General features: G+C 52.9%; 2 protein-coding genes across 4 annotated transcripts; one reads left to right on the top strand and one right to left on the bottom strand.

Annotated features, from left to right (window-relative positions):
- Nucleotides 1-19,495: 19,495 nt before the first annotated feature.
- Nucleotides 19,496-20,572, top strand: Lrrc61 (leucine rich repeat containing 61). The gene has a single exon (XM_027943359.2). The coding sequence runs from the start codon at nucleotides 19,565-19,567 to the stop codon at nucleotides 20,342-20,344; it is 780 nt and encodes a 259-aa protein (XP_027799160.2). The 5' UTR covers nucleotides 19,496-19,564; the 3' UTR covers nucleotides 20,345-20,572.
- Nucleotides 20,573-21,065: 493 nt separating this feature from the next.
- Nucleotides 21,066-24,314, bottom strand: Rarres2 (retinoic acid receptor responder 2). Of its 3 annotated transcripts, none has more exons than XM_027943360.2 (5): nucleotides 24,228-24,314; nucleotides 23,116-23,314; nucleotides 22,845-22,949; nucleotides 21,652-21,747; nucleotides 21,066-21,460 (listed from the first exon to the last, which is right to left on the bottom strand). In XM_027943360.2, exons 2-5 carry the CDS (start codon nucleotides 23,287-23,289, stop codon nucleotides 21,344-21,346), a joined length of 492 nt encoding a protein of 163 aa, XP_027799161.2. In that variant the 5' UTR covers nucleotides 23,290-23,314; nucleotides 24,228-24,314; the 3' UTR covers nucleotides 21,066-21,343. The 3 variants fall into 3 exon arrangements, with proteins under 3 accessions (XP_027799161.2, XP_071463177.1, XP_071463135.1); XM_071607076.1 differs by lacking the exon at nucleotides 24,228-24,314 and adding an exon at nucleotides 23,997-24,093; XM_071607034.1 differs by lacking the exon at nucleotides 24,228-24,314 and adding an exon at nucleotides 23,490-23,564.
- Nucleotides 24,315-25,244: the final 930 nt, after the last annotated feature.

The raw sequence follows: 25,244 nt of genomic DNA, 5'->3' as shown, positions 1-25,244 counted from the left end.
GGTGCTGAGATCCTCAAGGTCAGAGTTTTCTAACCTTGGCACCATTGACAGTTTGGGCTGGATAATGCTTTGGTTTGGGGAGGCCCAGGAGGGCTGTCCTGTGTATTAGAGATGTTTGCCCCAGATCTCTACCCAACAGAGGCCAGCAGAGCCTCTCTCACTGCTTTCAGCTGTGACCACTGTAATTTCTCCACTCTGAAATGTTTCCAGGGGAAGCTTCATGCACCAGCCCAGAATCTCTGAAAAAGAAGGTAGAAAAGCCCTGAGATAAAATGGGATCCTGAGCACCCCCGAGTATCTATCACCTTTCTTCTGGCTCTCCCAGCAGTGAGCTCTGAGAGAAGGAAGCACCCAAGTTTGGGGAAATTATTGGGTGCCAGAACCAGGTGACCCTTCAGTAAGTAGTGGTTCCTGGGGGCCAGGAGAACCTGGGGCTCACCCTGCAGCGCCTCCTGAAAGGGCACGTGGATATGCTTGGGATGGAGATTCTCAGAAACCTAGAGCACCTCCACCTTGACCCCCGACCTCAGGGTGAAGGCCACCGCGGCAGCAAGGATCCTCCCCCTACTGGAAGCTCAGGGTCCTGCCCCTGATGAAAGCCTGGCACCCCCTGGGGTGCGGACACCTCACCTCCTCATTCTGCGTCTCCTTTACCAGGGACCCAGGACTCTGAAGAATCACTGGCCCTTGGTTGGTGGCAGCAAGTGATTCTGCAAACATGGTTGTTTTTTTTTTCCCTCTCCTCTGTCTCCAGGAGCAGTTCTCCCTCAGGTAGCAGCCCAGCTCAGCTTCAGGGTGGAGAGTGCAGAATCTAGAACTGGCTTCTAGTTCCAGCTCCACCGACAGTTAGCCAGGTGAGAGTGACTTAATCTCTCTGATCTAGCAGCGCCTGCCTCATAGAGGCTGTGATAGGAGCTGGGATGACGGACTCAAGCGCCTGAGGGGTCAGTCACTGCTATTTATCACACTATTTTTACATACTAGCTCTTACATTCTGTGCCACACTTTATTCTGCCACAATTGCGGATCCCCCTGGTGGAACAGGAACTGCTCGTATCCTGAGGTTTTTGATATCAAGACAGGACCTGGGAAATGAGTGCTGTGTTTTGAAGCAAGTGACTTTAATATATCAATGTAGGGTCCTCTCGATAAAAAGTCAAATGCTCCGCGAGAGGGCAGCGGGAGGGAATGAATACTGGAACTGGGGTATTGATACTCAAGCATTCAGGGAAACTTAGATTTAAATGTGTAGGCTATAACCAGGATATTCTCAGGGGGGTGGGGGAGAGTATTGAGAGGGACATTAGTACTGCCAGCTATTAAAAATATGACAGGTTAGGGTTTGCAAGGCTGCAGAAATTAAGCCAATGATATTGGCCGATGACCACCAGATAAAGCAATGGAAAGAGATCAATGGAAGAAAATCAGAGCCCAGAAATAGATTTAAATTTGCTGGGCATGGTGGCACCTGCCCATAATCCCAGTGGCTCAGGAGGCTGAGGCAGGAGGGCTGCAAGTTCAAAGCCAGCCTCAGCAACTTAGCAAGGCCCTGAGCACCTTAGTGAGATCCTGTTTCAAAACAAAAAATAAAAAGGGCTGGGGATGTGGCTCAGTAGTTAAGCTCTCCTGAGTTCAGTCCTCTGGTACCAAAAAGAAAAAGAAATAGAATAGACCTTCCAGCAACAAAAGAAATGCCAAATGGATCCAAGATTCAACAAATTTAAATGACACTATAAATGTGTTACAAGAAAACAGAATTTTTAAAAATTATTATGTAATGGGAAAGATATCTAAAGGAAAGGAAAAAGTAAAAAAAAAAATAGAAGCTATGGAATCCTTTTAGATAAAAAGCTATGGAAGCTTTTTAAATAAAGCTTTAGAAATTTAACTAAATTAAAATTCAAGCCAAACACCATGGCACTGGGCACACTGCCCTGGAAGGGCTGGGTTTCTCTCTGGCCCTTTCCGTACTTTCTCTTTTCTGTCTCTCTCTTCCCACTCTCTAGGCTTGAGCAACGGAGCCAGCTCAGCATGGACTGAAACCTCTGAAACTATGAGCCAAAGTGAATCTCTCCTGCTCTAAGCTGTTGTCGCGGGTATTTTGGTCACAGGATGACTAACACAGACACACATCTAGAACCAGAGAGCTGTCAACATTACAAGGTATTGCCAAATTCCTCTCCAAAATGTTTGTTTCCATCTCCATTCCTACCAATCTTACAAGTGCCTGGATCCCGGTGCTCTTCATCCTTTTGGATTTTTTCGGTCAGATGGTGTGTGTGAGATGGAACTTGCTTTGACGCGCGTTTCCTAATCGCTAATGAGCTTGACTGTCATCCGTTTACTGACCATTGGGTTTCTGCTTCTCTAATTTGCCTGTTCACTTCATTAGCTGACTTTCTAGTATGATAGTATTTTGTTTGGCTTTTTGTTTTTTGTCTTTTTCCTATTGATTTATACAAGTTCTTCATATATTTCCACTTCAAGTGGAAATCCTAGAGAATTAGGTCCAGGAAGGGAGAGAAGGACCGTGTAGAAAGTGGGAAGTGCAATCAGACTGCCCCATCTCTCCTTCTGCTCTTCAAAATAATTAAGACAATGAAAAGCAACCACAAAATGGAGAACATGTTTGCAGTGTATACATCTGTCAGAGGACATGGACCCTGTTTTCATGAGCTTTTGCATCACGGTGACCAACATGCCCAATAAGAACAATTTAGAGGAGGAAAAGTTTCTTTGGGGTTCAGCATTTCAGGGGTCTCAGTCCACAGACAGCCCACTCCACTGGCCTGGGCAACATCATGGGGGAAGCTGCAAAGCTCATGGCAGGGTCAAGAAGCAGACAGAGAGAGAAAGGGGGGAATGGACCACAGGGAAGAAGTACCCTTCCAGGGACACCCCCTGTGACCCACCTCCTCCAGCCTACAGTTGCCACCAAGTCAGTCTGCTCAGGCTAGGATGGACTGCGCAGGTTACAGCTCTCACAATCCAATCATCACTTCACCTCTGAACATTCGGGCATTAATACAAGGGTTTTGGGGGGACACCTCAGATCTGAACCATAACATATCCTAAATATATAAAGAACTCATAATTGAACAAGACAAACCAAAGTTTTAAAGGGGGGCAAGACATTTGAACCCATTCTTCACAACAGAAGAAGTACAAATGGCAAATGAGCACAAAAACGAAGTCAACCCCATCCGTCATCTGGAGATGCAACTTTAAACTACAATGAGATACAACCACAACCACTTGAATGGCTAAAATGAAAAAGACTGACAAAGTGTTGGTAAGGATTTGGAGCAACTGGAAGATTGCCCGGAAGAGCACAAAATGGCACGAACATTTTGGAAGAGTTTGTCAGTCTTCTCTTAAAAAGCTAAAGAGGACTTACCATACAACCTAGTACACCCACTCCTATCTTACTTGCCCAGGATAAATGAAAACATAGGTCTACACAACACATATTCTTTATTTGCAATAGACCAAAACTGGACACAACCAAATCATCAGTGGGGTGAATAGGTAAACAAACTGTGCTGTCTGCACGTAACTGAATTCTACTTGCCAATAAAAAGAAATGATTAGGGGGCTGGGATTGTGGCTCAGCTGTAGAGACACTGGGTTCAATCCTCAGCACCATACAAATGTAAATAAATAAAGTAAAGGCATTGTATCCACTACAACTAAAAAAAAGAAAGAAAAAAGAAGAAATGATTAGCAAGGACACCAGGAGGCTGAGGCAGGAGGATCAAAAGCTTGAGGCCAGCCTCAGCAATTTAGCAAGACCCTATCTCAAAAATAAAAAAGGGCTATGGATGTACCTTAGTGGTAGAGCCCAGCTGAAAATCAGACATACAAGTATATACTTTTCTTAGTCCATTGGGTGCTATAGCAAAATACTATCAACTGGGTAGCTTGTAAACAACAGAAAATAAGTCCTCACAGTTTTGAAGGTTGGGAAGTCCCAGATTGAGGGGACGGCAATTTTAGTGTCAGATGAAGGCCTGTTTCCTGGTTCATAGGTCCTGATTCAAGGGGGTGACCTCTGTTGTGTCTTCTCATGGTACCAGGGATAAACTAGTTCTCTGGGGCCTCTAAGTGTGTTCATGAGGCCTCCACCTTCAAGATGTAATCACCTCCCAAAGACCTGTCACCTTGTTGGTCAGGATCTTGATAGATGAATTCTGTGTGTGTGTGTGTGTGTGTGTGTGTGTGTGTGTACGTATGTGGTGGCAGGTAGGGGCAAAAGCATTCAGATCAGTAGGGCGTGGTGGCACATGTCTACAATCCCAGCAACTCAAGATCTTGAGACAGGAGCACTCTCCTACCGCAGAGCCCTCTTAAAGAAAGGAATCTTTTGCCGTCTTTAACAATTGTTTGGATAATTTTTCTTTAACAGCTAATATCTCCTATTGTGTGACTGAGTACCGGTTTCCTCATCTGTACAGTGGAAAAAACAACAGCTTCATCTTTGAGGCATGGAGAGGATCAATTGAGATTCCAAATCACTTTGGTAAAGGGTAAAGCTAAAGTGTATACACACTCTTGTTCTAGAGGTCCCTGTTTTAAGTCCTAGGTGGAGGACTGCGCAAGCCTGGAGTTGATTGGCTTGGGACAGGAGGAGGAGGCCTTCGGAGTTTTTCTGACTCTGGTGGAAAGGAGCTAACAGAGCCTGAGAGGCAAAAGTTGTAAACGTTGGCGCCCACAAGGGAAAGGGCCATTCTCTGTTCCACCGCGGAATGCAGCCTTTTCGGCCCTCGGGCAATGCGGTTTGCAAGGCCTTTGGGGCATCACCATGCCGACTTGTGGCTCCTTCTTACTGTTGCTGGGGAACTGATGTCTCCAGAGAAGGGTTGGAGGAGTTCGCAGAGAGAAGGGGGAACTCAATTCAGGACCAGCGGGGTTTTCGCCATACTGGATGGAAAAAAAATTTCAGTACGTTGCAGTCAAAAGCAAAGGCAGAGGTTTATTTAGGAAAGTAGATACACATTCAAGGGAGAAGTGGGGATGGGGAGCAATCTCAAAAGAGAGACACCTTTGGGGTAAAGTATGGAATACACACTCAACGGAGAATGCTAGCCATGGCCAGAGGGAGGGACAGCAACCCGTTGGTGTGGGGTGTTCATGTCTACAGGGGGCCGAGAGCCGTACCGGGGGCTGGACTAGAGACGCAGGCAGGGTGGAGCTACACAATTTTGCACCAGTTTTTATCATTTGCTTACACATTTCCCTCATTTTATAAGGGCAGGAGCCAAGGGCAAGTTGCTGAAGCTCAAGATTTACAACTGTACTTTCTGCATCTCAATGGCTTGTGGGAGGGTCCTTTCTTTATCCTAAATCCCATCTCACTATCATCTTTGTGGCCTTCCACCTGCAGCGCCCGCGGAGTGGATCGGGTGGACTGGGATCTCTTGGAGGGGCCCGGAGCTGGTACAGTGAACTCCAACATTTGTATTAGATAAGGGCATACAATAGCTTTCTCCAAGACCATACTAAACCGGTTGGTACCTAAGACTCTCCCGTCCTGCGGTCCGCGCCTGCGCACTGGAGCCCGCCGCGGGCGGGAGGAACGTACCAAGCGCGGGGCCGGGGGTGCGCGCGGAGACCCCTGCGGGCTGGGGCTCACCGAAGCAGCCCCTTGCCCGCTCCGGAACTTGCAATCCCCGGTCTCTGCCTTCCGGTTGGCGCGTCGTGGGGACTCCCTCCCTCTGTGCTGGGAGAAGCGCAGCGGCGGCTTGGCGTGCACCTCCCTTGGGCGCGCGGACCCAGCCCTGGCACCTGGCCCCAGGTAAGCCGCGGGGGACGCCACCGTCCCACTTTCCGGTCTCGGGAGCTGAGGTTCGGGGGCGACCTGCTAGACTTACGCTGCGGGCGCACGGCTGAGGCCCTCCGCGGCCGGCCCGGTCCGGCTCCCAGAGCTCTTACGCACGGATGAGGCCAGAGCTGCGGGACAGACCGCCCTCCAGCCACTTCGGAGCCGAGAGCCGCCCTGGATGCTGTTACCTACCGGACTCAGTTAACCCGCGGCGGCCCTCCGGCTGGGTGCTGTCCTCGCCCACGGCGTAGCGCAGGCGCCCGGTGCGCGCAGGCTCGTGGGCGCACCTGGCGGGTAGCCGAGCCCGGGTTCTGGACACCGTCCTTCTAGGCCACCGGGGACCCTCACCCCCACCTCCCGGGAAAAAGCAGAACGTTCTGGTGGTGCATTTCAACAGATCTCATTTTGTGTCACTTTTGCCTAACTTAAAGGTCTGGTGATGTTTGATTATTATTTAAGACGTTCCCCCTTTAGGTTTTTGTAAGCCAAATGTGTATGTGGGAGAAAATCTAAAAATATATAGTGGTTTTCGCTCTTTAACTTCCAACACATTCCTCCTTTTCCCCACCACCTTTCCACCTGCTTAGAAGCCCAGGACTTGAGGGCCCAGCTAGTGTTACCGCTGTTTACCGGTGACGGTCCTGGCTTCCCCGATGCTGAAGTATAACATCAGAGAAGCACCCCGAGGCAAGTTTAGGGTGGAAAGTAGAAGCTTTATTAAAGACAGCAGAAAAGACTTGTCCCCGGAGGAAGAAGGGGACCCAAGAGGTGGAATCCGTGGAAGGGCGATGTCTTCCCCTTTTTATAGTTAAGGTCTTCTTTCAGCTTTCCCACATTTTGTCGCTGTTGCTGTCCTTTGTTCTGTTATCTTGCAGTGACACAATGTAGGTGGGGAGACCTGAAAGGTGAGGGGCAGTTGGGCCAGAGGAGTAATCTGGGCAGGAAGGACCTGGGGCGCTTCTGATTAGCACCTTCCAGTTTGCTGGGAGCTGCTCTATTAACATTTCTTTAGAATGGGCTCTGGGCCTTGGGAACATTAACATTTCAATTTCCCCAAGTGCTGCTCTGCTTTCCCGTGTGAATTCTCAACATGGCTTTCATTTTCGATTTTACTGGATATTAGACCCGATTTTCCTAACTATACTAACTACCTATCTTTAAATCTGGCTTCACTAGTGCCCTAGTATGGGGGGGGGGGGGCGCCGGGGACGGGGTGAGAGGTGGGGACTGGTTGCCCTGGGCAGAGTAAGAATTGGAAAAGATCTGGCATAATTAAGGCACCTTAGAAATAGAGGAGTGGCCCCTCTCTCTGGGCGCCCTCAAGGAAAGGATTGGCAAGAGCAGTCTGAATAGGATAGCCTCAGATTCATTAAGCCCACACATTTATCAGTGGCCTGGCTTCCTCTGGGGGACCAATAGTCCCTCAGGCATAAAGGACCTCATTTTCCGGGCACCTGATCGATGCTCGCCTGCCCTAACTCCCTAACTCCGAGGCCAATCCCTTCCCCCTCCTGTGCTCTCAACCCGTTTCCTCTGGAAGCTCCCGGCCTTGGATTTGACCTTTGTCCTGTGTGGTTAGCTTGCCCCTCTTCCCATTGTACTTGTTCTCTGTTTAGGGTTGCAGCCAAGCCCTTTCCTCCCATCACCATCTCCAACACTTGAAGTATAGTCAGCCTTCCACAGCTGCAGGTTCTGCGACCAATGGGAGGTCATAATTATCAGGAAAAAATTGTGGGGCTGGAGGTGTAGCTCCACGCTAAAGCCCTGGGTTCAATTCCTAGTACTGGGGGGAAAGGAAAGAAAGAAAGGAAAAAAAAAATTGTGTCTGCCCTGAACATGTGTAGACTTTTTCTTAAAATTAGTTCTAAACAATAGGGCTTAGCAATTATTTACATAGCATTTACATATATCAAGTATTATAGGTAATCGGAGATGATTAAAGAATGTGGGATGATGTGTGTAGATCATATACAAATGCTACTCCATTTGATTTAAGAGACTGGAACTGGTTTCTCACCCCAAATGCCCCGAGGGCAGTTATTCTCCTATATTTGTGTACTGGGGATTGAGCCCAGGGGCAGTTTACCACTGAGTCACATCCTCAGCCCTTTTTATTTTTTTACTTTGAGACAGGGTCATGCTAAGTTGCTCAGGGCTTTGCAGAGTTGCTGAAGCTGATTTCAACTTGGAATTCTCCTGCTTCAGCCTCCTAAGTCACTGGGATAACAGGTATGTACCACTGCACCCAGCCATATTTTTTTATCTTGAGGGCTTAATGCTGGCTCGTAGTGAGTATTTCATGAATCTTTGTTAAAAGGTTGAATACACTGAGTATAGCATCCTAATAGGACAAAGCTAATTGGGAAGCAACAGGATCGGTACCCTGAGGTACACTAGTGGATCTTGGGTGAAGGTTTTGGGGTGTGCCCCTGGGCTATAGCTCTTAACAGACAGGTGTTTCCCATTTCTACCAGGTTGTATACCATGGCCTGGTTTTAGTGCCCTGTGTCCTCGTTGATGGTGATATAGCCTACAGACTCCTGGAGGTTTGAACTCACAGTCTGGGTTGCAGTCTCCAGTCAGGAAGCAAGAGCTGAGGTAAGTCCCTTCCAGTGCTGACATGTGGAAGCAGCCTTCTGGGTTCAAGACAGTATCTTGTATGTCATTCCCGACGTTATCCAGCCTCCCACGTGGCACCTCACCTGGGCCTTTGTTCATTTGATGTCTGGGTGGATGACTGAGTTCTGTGAAGTAAGCTTGAGGGTGTTGCTTCTTTAGCCTTGGAGACTGCTATCTGGAAGGATCGTCTCCTGACAGAGACTCAGAGCCAGGTGGCTTGACACCTGTGAAATACAGCCCTGCCATCTCCGGGGATCTGTAATATTTGACGGCACTCAGTGTCAAGGTGTCTAGGTTTTCCATCTTCCCTCTTAATCTCATCTTGATCTTCTCTGAAGAGATGAGGCCTGCTGACTTCGGGTGCTGTGGGTGGGTTTCTAAGTCGCCTTCCCCAGAGTCTTCTCCATCACAAGGACGTGCATCCTGGCTCACTGGGCTCTTCCTCCTCTACTGTCTTCTTTTCTTCTCTCTTCCTGTGTCTCCTCTGACTTCTGAGGGTCTTGTCCCTTCATAGTCCTGAACTCCACCTAACACCCAGGAAAGTGAATTGAAGATCACACCCAGGTTTTGGACTTGAGCATCTGGATGGCAGGGTGTCCCAGTAACCAAGACGGAGTGGCACGCAGGGAGAGCAGGCGAGGGGAGCTTAAGAGAGAGTCCTGATCCCCAGACAGACCTGGGTGAAGAGCAGAGCAGCCTGGGTGCCGGTGGGCCCAGAGAGGCAGCCTGAGGAACATTACTCAGGGGACACCCAGAGGAAGAGGCACCAGAAGAGAAACTGGGAAGGCACCTGAGGTGGGAGGAAAACCAAGAAAATGTGTTCCTACCTGAGGGGAAAGGGCATTTCAAGAGGAGGAAGTTGGGGTGGGGGGTTGCGGAAAAGCCATTGAGTTAGGGGAAAGACCCTTAGAGGAGCAGGTATTGAAAGGAATGGGGGGGTGAGAAAATAGCCCTCCTGGAGGTTTGTCTGTGACAGGAAAGAGCTTGAGAGGGCACTGGGGATGCTCCATCTATAGTCTCTGCAGGAGGCTGACCAGCAACACCTCTGGCTCAGGACACTAGGCTGCCTTTTTTTTTTAAACAAATTTTGAGCCACATTGTACATTTACTGTGCCCTCCTGCTGCCCAGGTTTTCAAGACACAGCTTGGGAGTCCCTCTCCCTTTTACTAGTCTCTCCCCTGGGAAAACTGCCAGCACTTGTTGGTGAGGTCATTCCCTTCCGTGGGTCGCACAGTCCACGTGGTACTTCTTGCCTTCTGCATGGCTCTGCTTGTGTGAGTCAACACAGGGCTCTGGTCTACTTTACTTCGTATCTACTACACCCCATAAAAAAATCACCACGTGGGGCTGGGCTTGTGGCTCAGTGGTAGAGCACTCGCCTAGCATGTGCAAGGCCCTGGGTTTGATCCTCAGCACCACATAAAAATAAATAAAATGGAGGTATTGTGTCTAACTACAACTAAAAAATAAATATAAAGAAAAGAAAAATCACGTGCCTCCTGTGTTCTCAGACATTGAAAGAAAAAAGGGGAAAGTCCATCAGTTTGGCAAAGAAGATGCACACAGAAGCCTGTCATGTGCAGAGGGCCGTGGGGACCAGCCTCCGGAGTGCCCTGTCTGGCTAGAGGAGTGAAAGTTGCTCTTCACCTGGGAGTTCGTGGCCTGGGGAGTTGGTCCTGGGCCTGAGTTCACTCTCTTGCTGTGCCTCGCCACTTGTCTCTTGACCTTCTTTCTCCTGTCCTGTCTGGGCCTCCCCTTCCCCTCAGTGGTCCCCAGAGTTAGGTGGGGACAGTGAGAACTGTGCTTTTCATCTTGCCTTGCAGCCTGGGCCTGTCTTCTCATTTCGCCAAGTTCCCAAGCATAATAGAAATGGAGAAAAGCAAAAAGTCCCGCAAGAGGCAGATACCCTCCAGATTAGTGGGAAAGGAGCCCTCTGTGCGTGCCAGCCGCCCTGTGGCCAGACCCAAGAGCCCAGCTGCCACCTTGGCTTGTGCCAGCTCTGACTTCAAAACCATAGCCACCAGTATCTCTCGTGGACTTGGCCTGCCACAGACTGAAGTCAAGCTGGAGTCTACGTACAGAGAAGAAAATGCTGGCAGTGGCCACAGGAGGAAAGTCCTATTCCTCGGCTCCCAAAAGAAACGTGAAAGGCACTTGTCTCTGCAAAGGAGCAGCTCCTGGCCCCCACCCACTGGTACGTTGGTCCCTTCATCTGACCCAGGCCAAGTTTTCCAGGAGAAGCAGGTAGAAACTGCCTTTGGCCTACCTTCCTCCTGCGGGAAGAGAAAAACCCACCCCGTGAGGAAGCCTAGTCGTCACCCTGCCACTTCCCAGGCAGAGTGCCAGGCTAGCTCTGAGCAGAATAAACCAAAGACAGACTCTGGAATTCAGGGCCTCAGACCTGTGCCTGGGCAGGAGCCCCACACACAGCCCGAGAAGAGGAAAGTGTCGAAGCGGAAGGCATGTGGGTGCACAGAGGAAGGAGAGACGGCAGGACGGAAGGCCAGGTCCTTGTTGGGTGGTGCTAGAGCTGCCCCCTCTACCCTAGCTCTGGTTCAGCCCCAACCCCCATCCCTGCAAATGACCAGTCCTGAAAGGTTGGAGGCCAACCAGTCAAGAGAGAATGAGGAGGCGGTGCCAGCTGGGCTCCTGAATGAGGAGGCGGTGCCAGCTGACCTCACTGTGCATCTGGCCAGAGAGGCGTGGCAACGTCCCAAGAAGGGGAAGAAAAAGCGTTCTCTTCCTGTAGTAAAGAAGAAGTTGGGGCCCCAGCTGAACCTTCAGGAGACCCCCTGCTTGAAAAAGTTGGTTAGAGCTAAGAAAACAGAAAATCAGGGCTTGAATTCTTCCCCGCATTCCGCAGGCCTTCTGCGTGCCACGGGTCTGACACCCGTGTCGGACATCAGACAGTTCTTCACCATTGATTTAAAGAACAGCTGCCGAGTCCTCTGTACCTTGTGTCACGTCAGTGTCAGACCGTGCAAAACTGAGGGGCAGTCGCAAGCCTCAGGCCTCGTCCATCACCTGGCTAGCCAGCATGGGCTAGAGTGGGAGAGAGGGCTAGCTACCAGCAGCCCTGGCAAGGGGGTAGAGGACATGGAACAGGCACAGCTACAGGCCTTGCCCATGGATGCTGCCAATTTTGCCTCCAGGGGGCAACTGGTGCCCGTACACCACCCAGACACTGTGTTCTTGGGACAACGTAGCAGAGAGCCAGGCCTGGACAGACCTGACCAGCCACTTTTGTCCTCGTCACCCCTGCCTGCTTTCCCTGTTGCAGTCAAGGACAGGCCTAATGACACAAATGCCCCTGAACAACCCCACACGGAGACCTGGAACCACAGCATCACAGAGCTGCTATGCAGCCTGGCCTTGCCCTTCTCCTTTGTTTCCTCCAAACCCTTTAAGAGGTTCATGGCGCAAGTGGACCCTCGCTACCACCTGCCCTCCCCAGCATTCTTCCGCGACAAAGCCTTGCCCCTGCTCCACGAGGCTGTGGGTGAGCAAGTTCTTCAGGAGATGCAGTGGGCAGAGGAGGGCCATGTTCACCTCACAGCCTCTATGTTGACCCAGGACTCCATGGTGAACTATGTGGCTGTCAGTGCCCACTGGGTGGTGGCACAGTCAGGCAGCAAGCTTGGGGCATCGGGGAGCCTGAGGAAGAAAGCCCTGCTCTGGGTCCGAGGCCTGGAAAGAGCGACAGAGGACAGGCAGCCCGAGCTGCTGGATCAGATTAACCTGTGGTTGGGCCGTGGCTCCCTGAGAGCAGGTTTCCTGGTGTCTGGTGGCTGCCCTGACCTGGACCTGGCCCTGCAGGCTGAGGGGTACACCCTCATCCCTTGTTTTGCCCACTACCTTGACTCAGTGGTGAACAACTTTCTGTGTCACCATCATAGCGTCCAGATTATCCTGGGCACAGCCAGGGCCATCTACAGCCATTTCCAAGGCTCCGCAGAGGCCCGGAATCTCCTTAGCCAGCTCCAGCACCAGTGTGGCCTCCCAGCCCAGCAGCCCTTCGAGGAGCTCTCAGACCACTGGAGCTCAGCCTACCACCTGATGGAATGGCTGGTGGAGCAGCAGCAGGCCCTGCAGGAGTACTCGGAGAAACAGCAGCCAGGCAAGGCCAGCACTGCCCTCTCAGCCATGTTTTGGAGCCTGGCAGACAGTCTGGTCAAGCTCCTGCAGCCCTTCCAGATGGTGATCCGTGAGGCCAGCACAGAACAGGCCTCTTTAAGCCAGGTGTTGCCCCAGGTGCGCTATCTGCACATCTTCCTAGAACAGGTGCATCGGCACTTCCAGAAGCAGGGAGTTGGGGAGGTGGGTGCGGCCTTGCGGCTGGCTGAGGGCTTGGCCTTGCAGCTTTCCACAGATTGTAAGCTCAACGATCTCTTCTACCGAGAGGAATTCGTGCTGGCCACGTTGCTGGATCCCCGGTTTAAGGGCAAGGTTGAGGCCATCCTGCCCGTAGGGGCTGACATTGATCACTGGAAACAAGTCCTTGTGTACAAGGTGAAGGAAATTATGGTTTCCCAGTATTCCCTGCCCACCTCAGGCTCCCTGCAGCGCACCAGGAGCTCTCGAGTGAACACCAACAAAGTAGCCAAGGGCCCACGAGCCCAGAAGAAGGGCCAGAAGGAGCCTCTGCAGAAAGGCAGCGAGTCTGGCTCTCTCCTGGTCATCCAGAGGGAGAAGACCTTGCTGGAGCAACTGGAAAGCGTGGGACTGATGGCTTCAGAAAGCAGCGGGGCCTCGCTGTCCACTGAGAATCACATAGCCAGCATCATTGTCAGCCGGTACCTGCGAGAGAACGAGACCATCGGGGCTCAGGAGGACCCATTGTATTACTGGGAGAAGAAACGTAAAACCTGGCCAGCTCTGACCCAGCTGGCCACAGTCTATCTGTCTTGCCCGCCCACAAGAGCCTTCTCTGAAAATGTCTTTGGTGCCCTGAACAGCCCCATCATCACAGAAAAGGGCTCCCCGCTCAAAATGGAGACTGTGGAGCAGCTCCTCTTCCTCAACACCAACCTGGAGAGCTTCCCCAACTACACCCCACCACCCTTCAACTGCTCCAGTACTGACCCTGCTGAGCAGGAGCAGGCCCTATAGCCTATCTGCTGTGCTGGGGTGGGCAGACTTGGGTGTGTGCTAGTAGGTTCCAGGAGCTCAGGAGCTTGAAGGTGTCCCAATAGTCTGCTGACCTCAAAACCTCAGGGAACCCTGCAGCCACAAAGGGCAGAGGACATCTGCTTAAGCCTGTGCAATAAGGATGGGGACAGCTTCTTGGTTCTTGACAGGTTGCCATATTCTTTTCTGAAGTCATCTTCCAGGCCTGTGTTGATCCATTTATGTTCAGCAGTATGCATGGAAGAGCTAACATGCCAGACACAGTCATGTACACCTGTAATCCCAGTGACTCAGGAGTCTGAGGCAGGAGGATTGCAAGTTTGAGGTCAGCCTCAGCTACTTAGTGAGACCCTGTCTCAAAATAAAAAAAGGGCTAGGGATATGGCTCATTGGTAGAGTAGCCCTGAGTCCAATCCTCAGTTCTGGAAAAAAGAAGTGGGTAGGCTTTCCTAAACAGTTATCAGGGCCCAGAGGTAGAGTATGAATTCAGCATCCCCCTCACACTCACACACACACACACACACACACACACACACACTCCTGCAGCTCTCCTGAGGCTCCTTTCATTGTAGGAAGGAACCTCAAGGTAGAGTCGCCGTCTCAGGAGGCAGGTGCCTACACTGCATGTGCGCAATAAACACCAGATTTGGGAATCCCAGAGTGGCCAGAGAGCTCCCGAGGGTGGAACTAACCAGCTTGCACCAAGAACTGAGCTCCCCCAGTCCTCAACAGGTCATTCTTGCTGATACATGACCGAGTCTACATTCCACCCTTCCCTGGCCACTTGTGTCCTGCAGATCCCTTATTTATAAGAGAAAGGTATGTGTGAAGCCTGCTAATAACAGATTGCCCAGAGTTCTTGTAGGACCAAATATAGGACCTGAGGATTGGGATCCAGGAACCCAGTGGGGTTGGACAGAAGAGTTCTGGGCAAGGTGGTCACTAAGATGGGTTGGAAGAAAAAAGGTGCACACTCAAAACCATCCCCTCGCTGGACTGCCAGCTGTGGAAGCCTGTCCAGTGGCCTTTCCTGGATAGATTATCAGCTTATTTCACTGTGACATTAATAAATTATTGAAAATATAAGGTAGCAGGGAAAGTTAGCCATAATCTTGTCACTCAGAGAGTCTATCTCAGTGGTTTGATATGGTCCCTTTTTTATATTGAGGTCATACCCTATGAGCTGTTTAATATGCAGTATTTTCATTTTGGCTATAACAATTGCATCCTTTAAATAAAGCTTTGTGAACACCATATTTAATGGCTGGAGTGTCATGATTTGAATTCCAGATTGGCCTCCGTATTGCCTGGCTGTCCTCCCTGCCCATAGCACTCCAATGGGGACCTATGGAAGGGGGTGTTCACAGGCTTCCCCGCAGGAGGTAAGGCTTGTTGAGGGAGGGGTGGTGGCTGTAAAGGGATATTCTTAATGTCCCCTGCTAGGAATCAGGGTATTTTGTTCTTGAGGGCGGGGTATGCCCCAGACCTTCCCAGAACCCTGCCTGCAGTCCCGTACCTCCCCTGCAAACCCTGGTTCAGTGGACAGGGCAGGGTGGTTTCACGTGAAGTTGCCCTAAGGGACAGCAGGTTGAGCTGAACTGCCATTCTTCATTTTGTGTGACAGCACTAAACAGACTCCCCAGTGTCCTCAGAGAGGATGGAGAAGCCAGGCTGGGGGCACAATGGGGGGAGGAAGGAGGTGGGTGGGAGGAAGAAGATGAGAACCACTGTGGTCCTGAGCTCAGAGGCTTGGACTCCAGAACCTTATTTCTCACTGGGGGCATTTATGTCTCTTGGGGGACATTGGCAATATCCAGAGACAGTTATGGTTGTCACATCTGGGGGAGGGGGCTGGTTCTATTGGTGTCTAGTGGGCAGAGGCTAGGGTTGTTGCCGATGCATGAGGGCCCACAGCAAAGACCTTGCCCCGAGCAATAACACCCAGGTGAAGAAGGCCTCCGTGGAGCCTTTGGAGAGGGAAATGGGTGGAGGAAGGCTCCCAGGTCACTTAAGCCACTGAGTGACTTCTGAGCCTGCTCAGGGGTGAAGGACTTCTCCTTAGACTTGGCTCTGTTCTGTCCAAGCTCACTCCATGAACATTGTTTTTTCTGGTCCTGTTTCCTAGAAAGATGAACTGAGACTTGGTAGGGCAATGGGCTCATCTTCCCTTGTTCACAGTCAGCCTTCCTCAGGAGACCCGAGTGTCCATGTCACCCAATCCTCTTATAGACTGCCTGCTGCTGGGCCCAGAGGATGGTTCATTTCTGTCACCAGGACAGGATGGCTGCCACTTTGCAGAGACAAGGTTGGAGCAGTTGTGCGTGGACAGAGCCGTTCTCTGCTGCACCTCTGTCCACTGCATGCATGGGTGGGCACTGATGGTCCTGAGTTTGCCGAGGGCCACCTGGTCCGTGATCAGGAGCACAATAGCACTCTGTGGCCCCATGAGAATCGGTTTTGCTCTGACCACAGCCATATATCCAGCTGCTAAAGCCTAGACGAGGTGGCACTGGGGCCGAGCTAGGTTCTAGCAGGCATGTGTCTCACCTAGGCACACTTTGGGGCAGGGAAGGCCAAATTCCTAACCCAGTTGGGCCTTTCTTCTTCGCTGTTCCCTCTTCTATAACTGTTTCCTCTCTGCAAATGGCCTCACGGCTTTAAGGTGGTGATCCATCACCACGTCGGCTTCTCACTGGTATCTCCCTCTACCCTGGCTCTCGCTTTCTTCAATGCCGGTCCTCCTTGAAAAGGGCCTTGCCCCAGTCCCTCAGGGGACTCCCTCTTTAGCCCTCTGCCAGTCTTGGTTCCAGCGCCCCCGAGACCGACTGCCCAGCCCCCAGCCACGTCCGGCCTCATCTTGTCCAGGCTCAGCAGGCGTGGCCAGTACTGTGCTGTCGCTACTTTAAGGCCTCGAATTGTCCTCCCAGCCTCACTCAAGTAGCCCTTGACCTCTGTCCTCTCACTGACCATGGCTTCCTAATCACCATCCCCGGATAGTGCACTTCCATGGAGAGATGCCCAGAGAGATTTCAAGTGTCCTCCGGAAGGTTAGCCCCATGTACTGTACACCCTCCTTTATGCCGGCTGCCCCCTCCTACTGAAAACGCCTGAGGCCATTCATCCAGCTGCCTCTGGAGCCTGACGCCACACCATCCCTCACACTTAGTGTGTGCAGCCTGATGCCACCCAGTCCCTCACACTGTGTGGAACTGGAAGTCTTTTTTTTCCCCCTGTGGTGCTGAGGGCTGAAATCAGAGTCTCGCATATGCTAGGCAAGTGCTCTACTACCCAGCCCGTTGGAGGTCTTCTCATCCCATTGTGTCCCCTCTATGTCTTGTCTGAGAGGCCCCTGCCAGTCACTTAGCCAGATCGCCAAATGTTCTGGCCTCTCCCCTCCCTGTCACTCTGTATCTTCATTGGGGTTGGGTCTCCATGTTTCTTTTCTACCATACGCACTGATGCTGTCCTGCATCCCCCTCTATGGGCCAGGGCCATTTCCTTCAGATGTGAAGTGGCTGCATCACCCTCTGTTCACATGCCCCACCCCACTCGTGTTGAGGGGATGCACACTTGCAAGGGATGACTGCCAGTCCTTTTGGAAAGAAATGAGGTGTGAATTTAGAAATTCAAACAACAACAACAAAACAGATTGGAGTGTTGCAGGCTGGGGGACTAGGTGAGGAACAGGTGTAATGAGGACAAGATCTATTCAGTCTCCTGACTCCCTGGTGGGAGTCCTTTAAAAAGCTTTTTGCTATGCCGGGGTGCGGTGGTGCACGCCTGTAATCCCAGCAGCTGGAGACTGAGGCAGGAGGATCACAAGTTCAAAGCCAGCCTCAGCAATGGTGAGGTCTAAGCAACTCAGTGAGATTTTATCTCTAAAATACAAAAAAGGGCTGGGGATGTGGCTCAGTGGTCGAATGGCTCTGAGATCAATCCCTGGTACCAAAAAAAAAAAAAAAAGCTCTTTGCTGGTTGGGTGGGAAGAGCTGATGGCCAGGGCTCTGGGCCCGGATTCCCTGGAGAGGGACATAATCAGTGGTGTTGATCCTGCGTACTTGGGAGTTCCAGTGCCCTGCACCCCAGGTCCTTCAGCAGCAGGGGCCATGATCTCCTTTGCAGGCGTCACCTGCCCTTGGCCTGCCAAGAGTCTGGAGGGTTGGGATTGACTTACAGAGCAGAGGTCTGCTCTTGTTTTCTTCTCTGCCTAAACCTTGACCCTTTGTGGGCAGCAGCACCATCGGCCCTGCCCCCAGGCTGCCTTCCTCATGCTGCACGAGCATCTGGGCTCCCTGTCCCATGGTCACTGCTGATTTAATGTGCCCTCCCCCACCTTTTGTTGCCAGCTGAGTTGACCACCCCTCCCACCATACCTCCCTCCAAGACTCTGGCCTCCCCCAGCTTGCCTTTGGCGCAATGATGTCATCTTTGCAGCCGGCACTGGGCTGTCTGGCACAGTGATCAGTGCTGGTCTGCTGATCTGACCAGCTGATGTCAGAACTGGTTTGGGTGGGCAGGGGTGCAGTGGGTGGAGAGCAACCATACCTAGCTCACCTCAGCTTCCCTGGGCCTCCCCTCCCTTGACCTCAGGTTTTGCCCTCATCTAGGATTAAAAGCCAACTCCTCAGGCCCTGCAGCTCCAGCCAGAGGGTGGGGAATTGGCCCCCAAATCTGGGAACCCTTTCCTTTTTTTTTGTACTGGGGATTGAACTCAGGGTCGCTCTACCATGGAGCTTCATCCCCAGCCCTTTTTGAGAAAGGGTGTCACTAAGTTGCCCAGACTGACTTGAAACTTGTGAACCTGATGCCTCAGCCTCCCAAATCACTGGGATTACAGGCATGTGCCATGTGCCTGGCTCAGATAACATTTAAAAATATATATATTTTTAGTTATAGATGGACACAATATCTTTATTTATATGTGGTGCTGAGGATCAAACCCAGTGCCCCACACGTGATAGGCAAGCGCTCTACCACTGAGCTACAACCCCAGCCCTAACATTTTATTTTATTATTTGTTCTGATTAGTTGTACATGACAGTAGAATGCATTTTGACACATTGTACACAAATGAGCACAGCTTCTCCTTCCTCTGGCTGGACCTGGTGCACAGCCACACCAGTAGTGTGATCATACATGTATATAGGCATGTATATAGGGTAATAATGTCTCAGGAAACATTTTAAGTGAATGAAACAAGGTACAGTGTGCTTATTTGGTTTTTCACGTGCATCATTGTCCCAAGAAGGAAACATAAGAAATTGGTGATGGTGGCCTCCTATTATCTAGTCAAAAATAAATTTGACATTTAAAAAATGAATACCTCACGACTCAAATGATGTATCATGAGTGGTTACTGAAAAGAGAAAATTGAGATTTTTGCCCCCAGTCCAACTTTTTTTTTTTTTTTTTTTGGCAGTGCTGGATGGAAGCACAGGCTTTGCTAGGCATGCCAGGCATGTACTCTACTACAAGTTGCATCCCTTTTTCTGTTGAGACAGGGTCTCACTGAGTTGCCCACATTGGCCTTGAACTTGAGACCCTCTTATCTCAGCCTCCTGAGTAGCTGTGATTACAGGGATGGGCCACTGTGCCCTACCCCAGTGGATGGAACAGGTGACATTGGGCCTGAATTCTGTGCAGTGTGGCCCTAACTCACAGGGTGACCTGGGGCTGCTGTCCTTAGGCTGGGCTGTCATGGCCTATCTTCAGGCCTTGGTTTTTAGGTCTTATTTGGCTGTTGATTTGTTGGTTCTGGTGGTAAAGACTGATGGGACAGCCTTTGTGTCTTCTGTCACCTGCTGCAGAGGTCACAGTAAGTGCTCTGGAGATGTCTAATTGTGTGTCTCTCCTTAGGGACCTGCGCACCCTCCAGGTGTGTATCAAAACAGGCCCAAGGAGAGTGGAGGGTGCCTTTTGGGGGCGAGCAGCCAGCGGACCCAGTGGTGTTCCTGTGACGACCTGTCAAGGCCCAGATCATCCAAGCCAGCTGTCCCATGGAACCTCCAGGTGAGCAGCCAGGAGAGGCTGAGGGGCCGCGCATCACGCCCCAGCTGCTGAAGGCCCGCACAGGCGAGTTTGCTCTGGAGTCCATCCTGCTGCTGAAGCTGCGAGACCTGGGGCTGGCCGACCTGGGCTGCCTGGGGGAGTGCCTGGGCATCGAGTGGCTGGACCTTTCAGGCAACGCACTTACCCAGCTCGGCCCTCTGGCCTCCTTGCGCCAGCTGGCTGTGCTCAATGTGTCCAACAATCGCCTGACCGGGCTGGAGCCACTGGCCGCCTGCGAAAACCTGCAGAGTCTCAATGCTGCAGGCAACCTGCTGGCCACTCCTGGCCAGCTGCAGTGTCTGTCTGGGCTCCGGGGCCTGGAGTACCTGCGGCTCCGGGACCCTTTGGCCCGGCTCAGCAATCCTCTGTGTGCCAGCCCCTCTTACTGGGCTGCGGTCAGGGAGCTGCTGCCCGGCCTGAAGGTCATCGATGGGGAGCGCGTGAGTGGGCGTGGCAGTGAGCTCTACCAGCTGTGCCGCGACCTGGAGAGCTCCTTGCGCCCCAGCTCCAGCCCAGGCCCCAGAGCCATGGAAGCCCAGCCCTGGGTGGAGCCTGGGTACTGGGAGCTGTGGCCCACCCGGAGCAGCTCCATCCTGGAGGAGGCCTGCCGGCAGTTCCAGGACACACTGCAAGAGTGCCATGACCTGGACCGCCAGGCCAGTGAGAGCCTGGCCAGGGCCGAGCAGGCACTCAGTCCTGCGGGCACTACTTCTTCCTTTGTTTTCTGAAAGTGCTCCCCACCAATATCACCCCAGGGCAGCCTAGCAGATGGCCCTCTGCTTACACCTCCTTTCCCTCTGCATTGTCTTTGAGGTTTCTTGTGCTGGTCACTGGCCGTAGGAACTGGGCCTTCACTTATTCCTGTCCCGAGGGTAGTCCCCCCCCCATGAAAACTTCCCTGCCCTCCCTTCACATATAGCAGGGAGGGACACATCTCCTAAATGACCTCCAGCAGGTGGCACACAGACTGTGCACCAGGCAAGGGGCCACTCCTGGTTGCTCCAGTCTGAGACTTAGTGGACGGGATACTTCTTCCCAAGGCTACTGGTGAGAAAGGCAGGGGTGAGCAGCCCAGCTATTTCAGGCAGAGAAGAGTGCCAGAACATTACTGAAAGCTGGAGCCCACCCACCTTCTGAATCTGCCTATCCAGATGACTGTCCTCTGTGGTTCCTGGCCTGTGCCCTCCCCAAGTCTTCCCCCTTTCTCACCCACCAACTCTATTAAATGGCTCTGTGTCCATTCGCATTATTGTGTGTCCGTGAGTCTGCTCTTTCCCCCTCTGCCTCTGATCCTGCACAACAGGCTCCTCGGAGCCGCTGGTGTCTAGGTGTCCAGGTGTCCAGCAGGAGGGGCCAGTGTGCCTGTGCACACACACCCAGCTTGCCCTCTTTCTGCTGGCCTCCTACAGGTTGATCCGAGGGCAGGGGCAACATAAGGAGCAGAGGGAACAGGGTCTGAGAGCAGTTTTATTAGCCCAGGATGTGAGCAGATCTTCTGCCTAAGAGGGCAGGCCTTTCACGAGGCAGCAAGCCCAGCTGTGCAGGAAGTGGGATGAAATTCTACAAACAACGGACGCTCTGAGGTTCGCTCTGAGGTTCTGGTGGGTGAGGGAGGCCCAGCTTCCTTCCAGGCTCTAATCCATCCCCTCCCCTTCTCCCACAGTCCAGCAGCAGCATCTCCAACCCAAGGGCTATCCCTGCCCCCTGGCTGCCTACCAGTCCAGGGCTCAGCTGGGGGGCAGCGCCTTTATGAAGGCAAATTGTCCTGGGAAGTAGTAGCTGTGAGGGTCCTCGCCGGCCCGCTCCACCCTGCTGCACTGGGTCTCCTGGTGTTCCTGGGGCTCCTGCCAGCGCCAACAACAATTCAGGCAACTGCCAGTAGTACTGGCAGCACCTTCACACCCCCAGGAAATGTCTAAACTATGCCCCGAGACCCTTTTGCCCCTCCTCCCTCTCATCCAAACTTCCTCTGCTCTCCCTCAGACCCAGCCTCAGCCCATCTTTCCGCCCCCTTCCCAACCTCTTTGCCTCTTACCTGTCGTCCTGGCGCGTGTATAGGGCAGTGAACCATTCTGCCCAGAACTTTATCTTCAGAGTTCAGTTTGATGCAGGCCAGGCATTTTCGCTTCCTCTGGGGAGGGAAGCATGGAGGGAAGAAAGAAAAAGGGTGAGGGGGCATGGGGCACCAGGAGCACGGTAGGGGGGAGGCTGGGAGCTGTCCTCTGGAGACCAGCTCCCCTGTCAAGTCCCAGAGTAAGGGACAAGAGATTATGCTGGTTTCAGGCCCAGGATATTTTAAGAAGTCAATCTCACTTTCCTTCCTTCCTTCCTTCCTTCCTTCCACTGGGGATAGAACCGAGGGGTGCTTTACCACTGAGTCACATCCCCAGTCCTTTTTCTTTTTTATTTTGAGACAGGGTCTTGCTAAATTGTTGATGGTCTTTCTAAATTACTGAGGTTGCCCTTGAACTTTTGATCCTGCAACCTCTGAGTTGCTGGGATTTCCCAGTTTTCAAATTATGGAAATTTGACATGTATATAAACAGGAATCCTTCCCAGATGAGTGTGTGCCTATGTGCATGAGTGCACATACAAGTGCAATTACATGCATGGCTGTGTGGCATGTGAATGAGCATAAAGGCAAGAATCCTCCCCAGAGGGGTTCTCTCCACCTGACTTCCACCAGACCACTTGGCTTTTTGTCTATTCTGTTTATTTACATTTTTTTTAGATTGGATTTGAACAAAAGTGTCCTAAAGCCAAACAAAAGGTTTGAAAATCACTGATATAATGCCCCCCTCTTAGTAGATGAAGGTAACTGAGGCCTTTACAGAATCCGTACAGCCCAAGGTTGGTGTTCCCTCCCAGACAGGAGCCAGAACCAGAAGACAGCACCCCCCACCCCAGGGATGGCCAACAACAGTGGCTTTGCCCAGGAGATGACCGATTACTGTGAAACCCTGCTATGAATCCACCATGGTGCCAAGCTACACCAGGGCTTCTACTGATGACTGAGAGACTCCAATGTGAGTGCTGATGAGGATAATCCTTCCCTCTCCAACCCACCCCTCCCTTCCCTGCCTGTGGGCCCTTTGGAGGCACAACCTTGAGCATACACTGAGCCCTGCCCCTCTAGGAAGGCTCTGTCTTCAGGGCTTCACACTGGACCTCCCAGTTCCACACAAGGGTGCAATCTGTGCCCCCCCACACACACACATCTTCACTCACCCCGCTGGGCTTAACTTTGCACTCTGGTTTCTTCCAGTCCTTCTTCCGGCAGTTTGTCTGCTGGAGCTTAAATTCCAACCTCACAAAGGTGCCCACTGGGAAGGGCTGCGGACAGACAGACAGGAAGCTCAATGGGTAGCTGAGTGGGCAACAAGGCTCCTGAATGTGACCTAGGCTGGTGGCCTTTCTCTGGAAAGCTTCCTGGGAATGTGCGGGTCCCCCTGAGGTGCAGCCCTCAACCTCCCTGCCAGACCAAGGCCATGCCACTAACCGTGTCCACAGCGCTGTCCACGCCAGTCTCCTGGAAGGCCCACTGCACAGATGGGTGCTTGTGGAACTCCTCCAGGGCCACCTGTAGGGCCCTGCGCTGCACCCCTGTGAGCTCGGCCCTGCCCAAGCCCACTGAGTCCAGCCACAGGGCCAGCGGGATAAGCAGCTGCCACATGGCGTCACCTCAGTTGCCCGGGGCCCTGGAAAGAGGGTGTGTGGTCTTCAGCTCTCCAGCCAGCCAGGGCTCCTCCTACCCTGCCCTGCTCCTCACAGTTATGCCTGTAGAACTCTGGGAAGAGGTGGAGGAACAGGGGAAATGGCCTTTCCCTGAGTCGCCCCTGGTGTCCACCTGGTGCCTCCCACCCTGCTGCGCACCTTTGTCGGGGCCTGTAACGTTTTACCAGGGTTCCCTGGCCAGCAGCCTGGGAAGCAGTCCTGTGGCCACAGCCACCCTTCAGCGCCCTTTCTATCCGCCCCCTCCCCTCCCCTCTGTCCAGGCTGTCCCCAGGCTCTCCCCGACAGACCCTTCTTCCTCCCGCTCCCAGCCCGGAATCTCCCGGCTGCCAAAGGTCGCCGCCCCGCCCCGCGTCCCAGGCCAACAGCGGGGGAGGGGCAGGGACTGGAGCTCCTAACCGAGACCCGCCAGAGGCTGAATATTTTTGGGAGAACGTAAACACGTGGGAGGGCCCAGGGCGGGCGGGACTCAGGATGCTTAACCCTCCCTGCACTGGGGCTGCCGCTGCCCACAGCCCCACCGCTGTCCCCAGAAGCGGGGGTCTCCACCTCGGCCCGGCCCTCCGCTCTCTTCAAGCAGGTTCTCCCTCCTTTGCCTCTTTCCTGGGGTCTTCCTAAGTCCTCCCTCCCAGACCTTCCGATCCCTACCTCAACCCCTGATCGCGGCCGCCAGAGGGGCGACCCTAGGGGTCAGCCCTGCCTGGAGAGGTGGTCTGGGGCCAGAAAGCCACAGAGGAGGAAACTGAGGCCCGAGACCCCTCGGTGAAGAGGCTCCAGGGGGCTGCCTTGAAGCAGGCGCGCACACTCGTGGCCTTGGGGCCGCTCCTTCGCCCACTCGGCCCGTCCAGCTGCCTCCCCCGGCGGCTCTCCCCTCCTCACCTCCTCGCGAGCCTTCGGCGTCTCTGCCACCCTTGCGCGGCGCAGACCTGGCTGGCTGTCAGCCTCTTCCCGGCCTCTGCCCCGGCCCTTCCACGCCCCCGCCCCCGCGGCCCCACCTCCAGGCCCCGCCCCTCCCCGACGCCCCGACGCCCCGACGCGGGCGGGCGCCCTCCTCCTGGGGTCAGCCCCTGACCCTGACCCTGGCCGCGCTGGCGGCTCATTCCCGCCAGCGGGGCCGCGGAGCGCTGGGTGCCAAGCCGTCCCTGGTCCCACCTCTCCCTGGCTGGGAGTTGGAGTTTCCAGGTTCTTCTCCGCTGGCTGAGGACTGCCCTGCTCCCTCAAGGGCTTCCTGTGCCCGCTCACCTGCCCGGGTAGGGCTGCCCTTTCCTGATGGAGGAAAGTTTCCCAGAAATAAAGACACCTTCAAAGCACACTGAAGCTTAAGGAGTCCCCCCACCCGCTAAAGCTCCTCTGAGAAGGGCTCACTGTGGTGCCCAACCCCCTGTCTGGACCCTGCATGCTGCTTTTCCTGGCCTGACTTCTCGTCCTTGTTGGCCAGCGACTCAGTCTCCTATGGGGTGTTGGGAGACTTCAGGTGTGCAGAATGGCCTGGTGGAGTTTATAAGGCAGTGAAGAGTCTGGGAGCTCAGTGTCCAAAAAAACACTGAATTCCTGGGTACCTCAAGTGCCTAGGAAAAGCCGTGAGGCTTCATATCATTAGCAACCACCAGCATTTATCTAGCCTAAGCCCTAAGCCAGTCACCCCAGAGGGTCTCATGCAGCACACCAGATGCCTCTGAAAGCTGGGGTCAAAAGTCCTATCCTATTGGGGCATTAAACAAAAGGGCACAAGGTTTTCTTTCCTTTCCTATTTGCCCTCTGTTCTCCACATAGTAGAGACTTCCATAGACCCTGAGGGCACCAGAGAGTCTCAGCTCCACAGAACCAGTTACTGGAGCCTCAAAGCCCACCACTGACTGGCATTTCATTCCTCAGCTGTTATTAAGCAGAAACAAG

The sequence above is a fragment of the Marmota flaviventris genome, chromosome 1 (assembly GCF_047511675.1).
Source record: "Marmota flaviventris isolate mMarFla1 chromosome 1, mMarFla1.hap1, whole genome shotgun sequence".
Classification (NCBI taxonomy): Eukaryota; Metazoa; Chordata; class Mammalia; order Rodentia; family Sciuridae; genus Marmota; species Marmota flaviventris.
The sequence above is the reverse complement of the archived record's forward strand: the minus strand, read 5'-3'. Positions and strand labels throughout refer to the sequence as shown.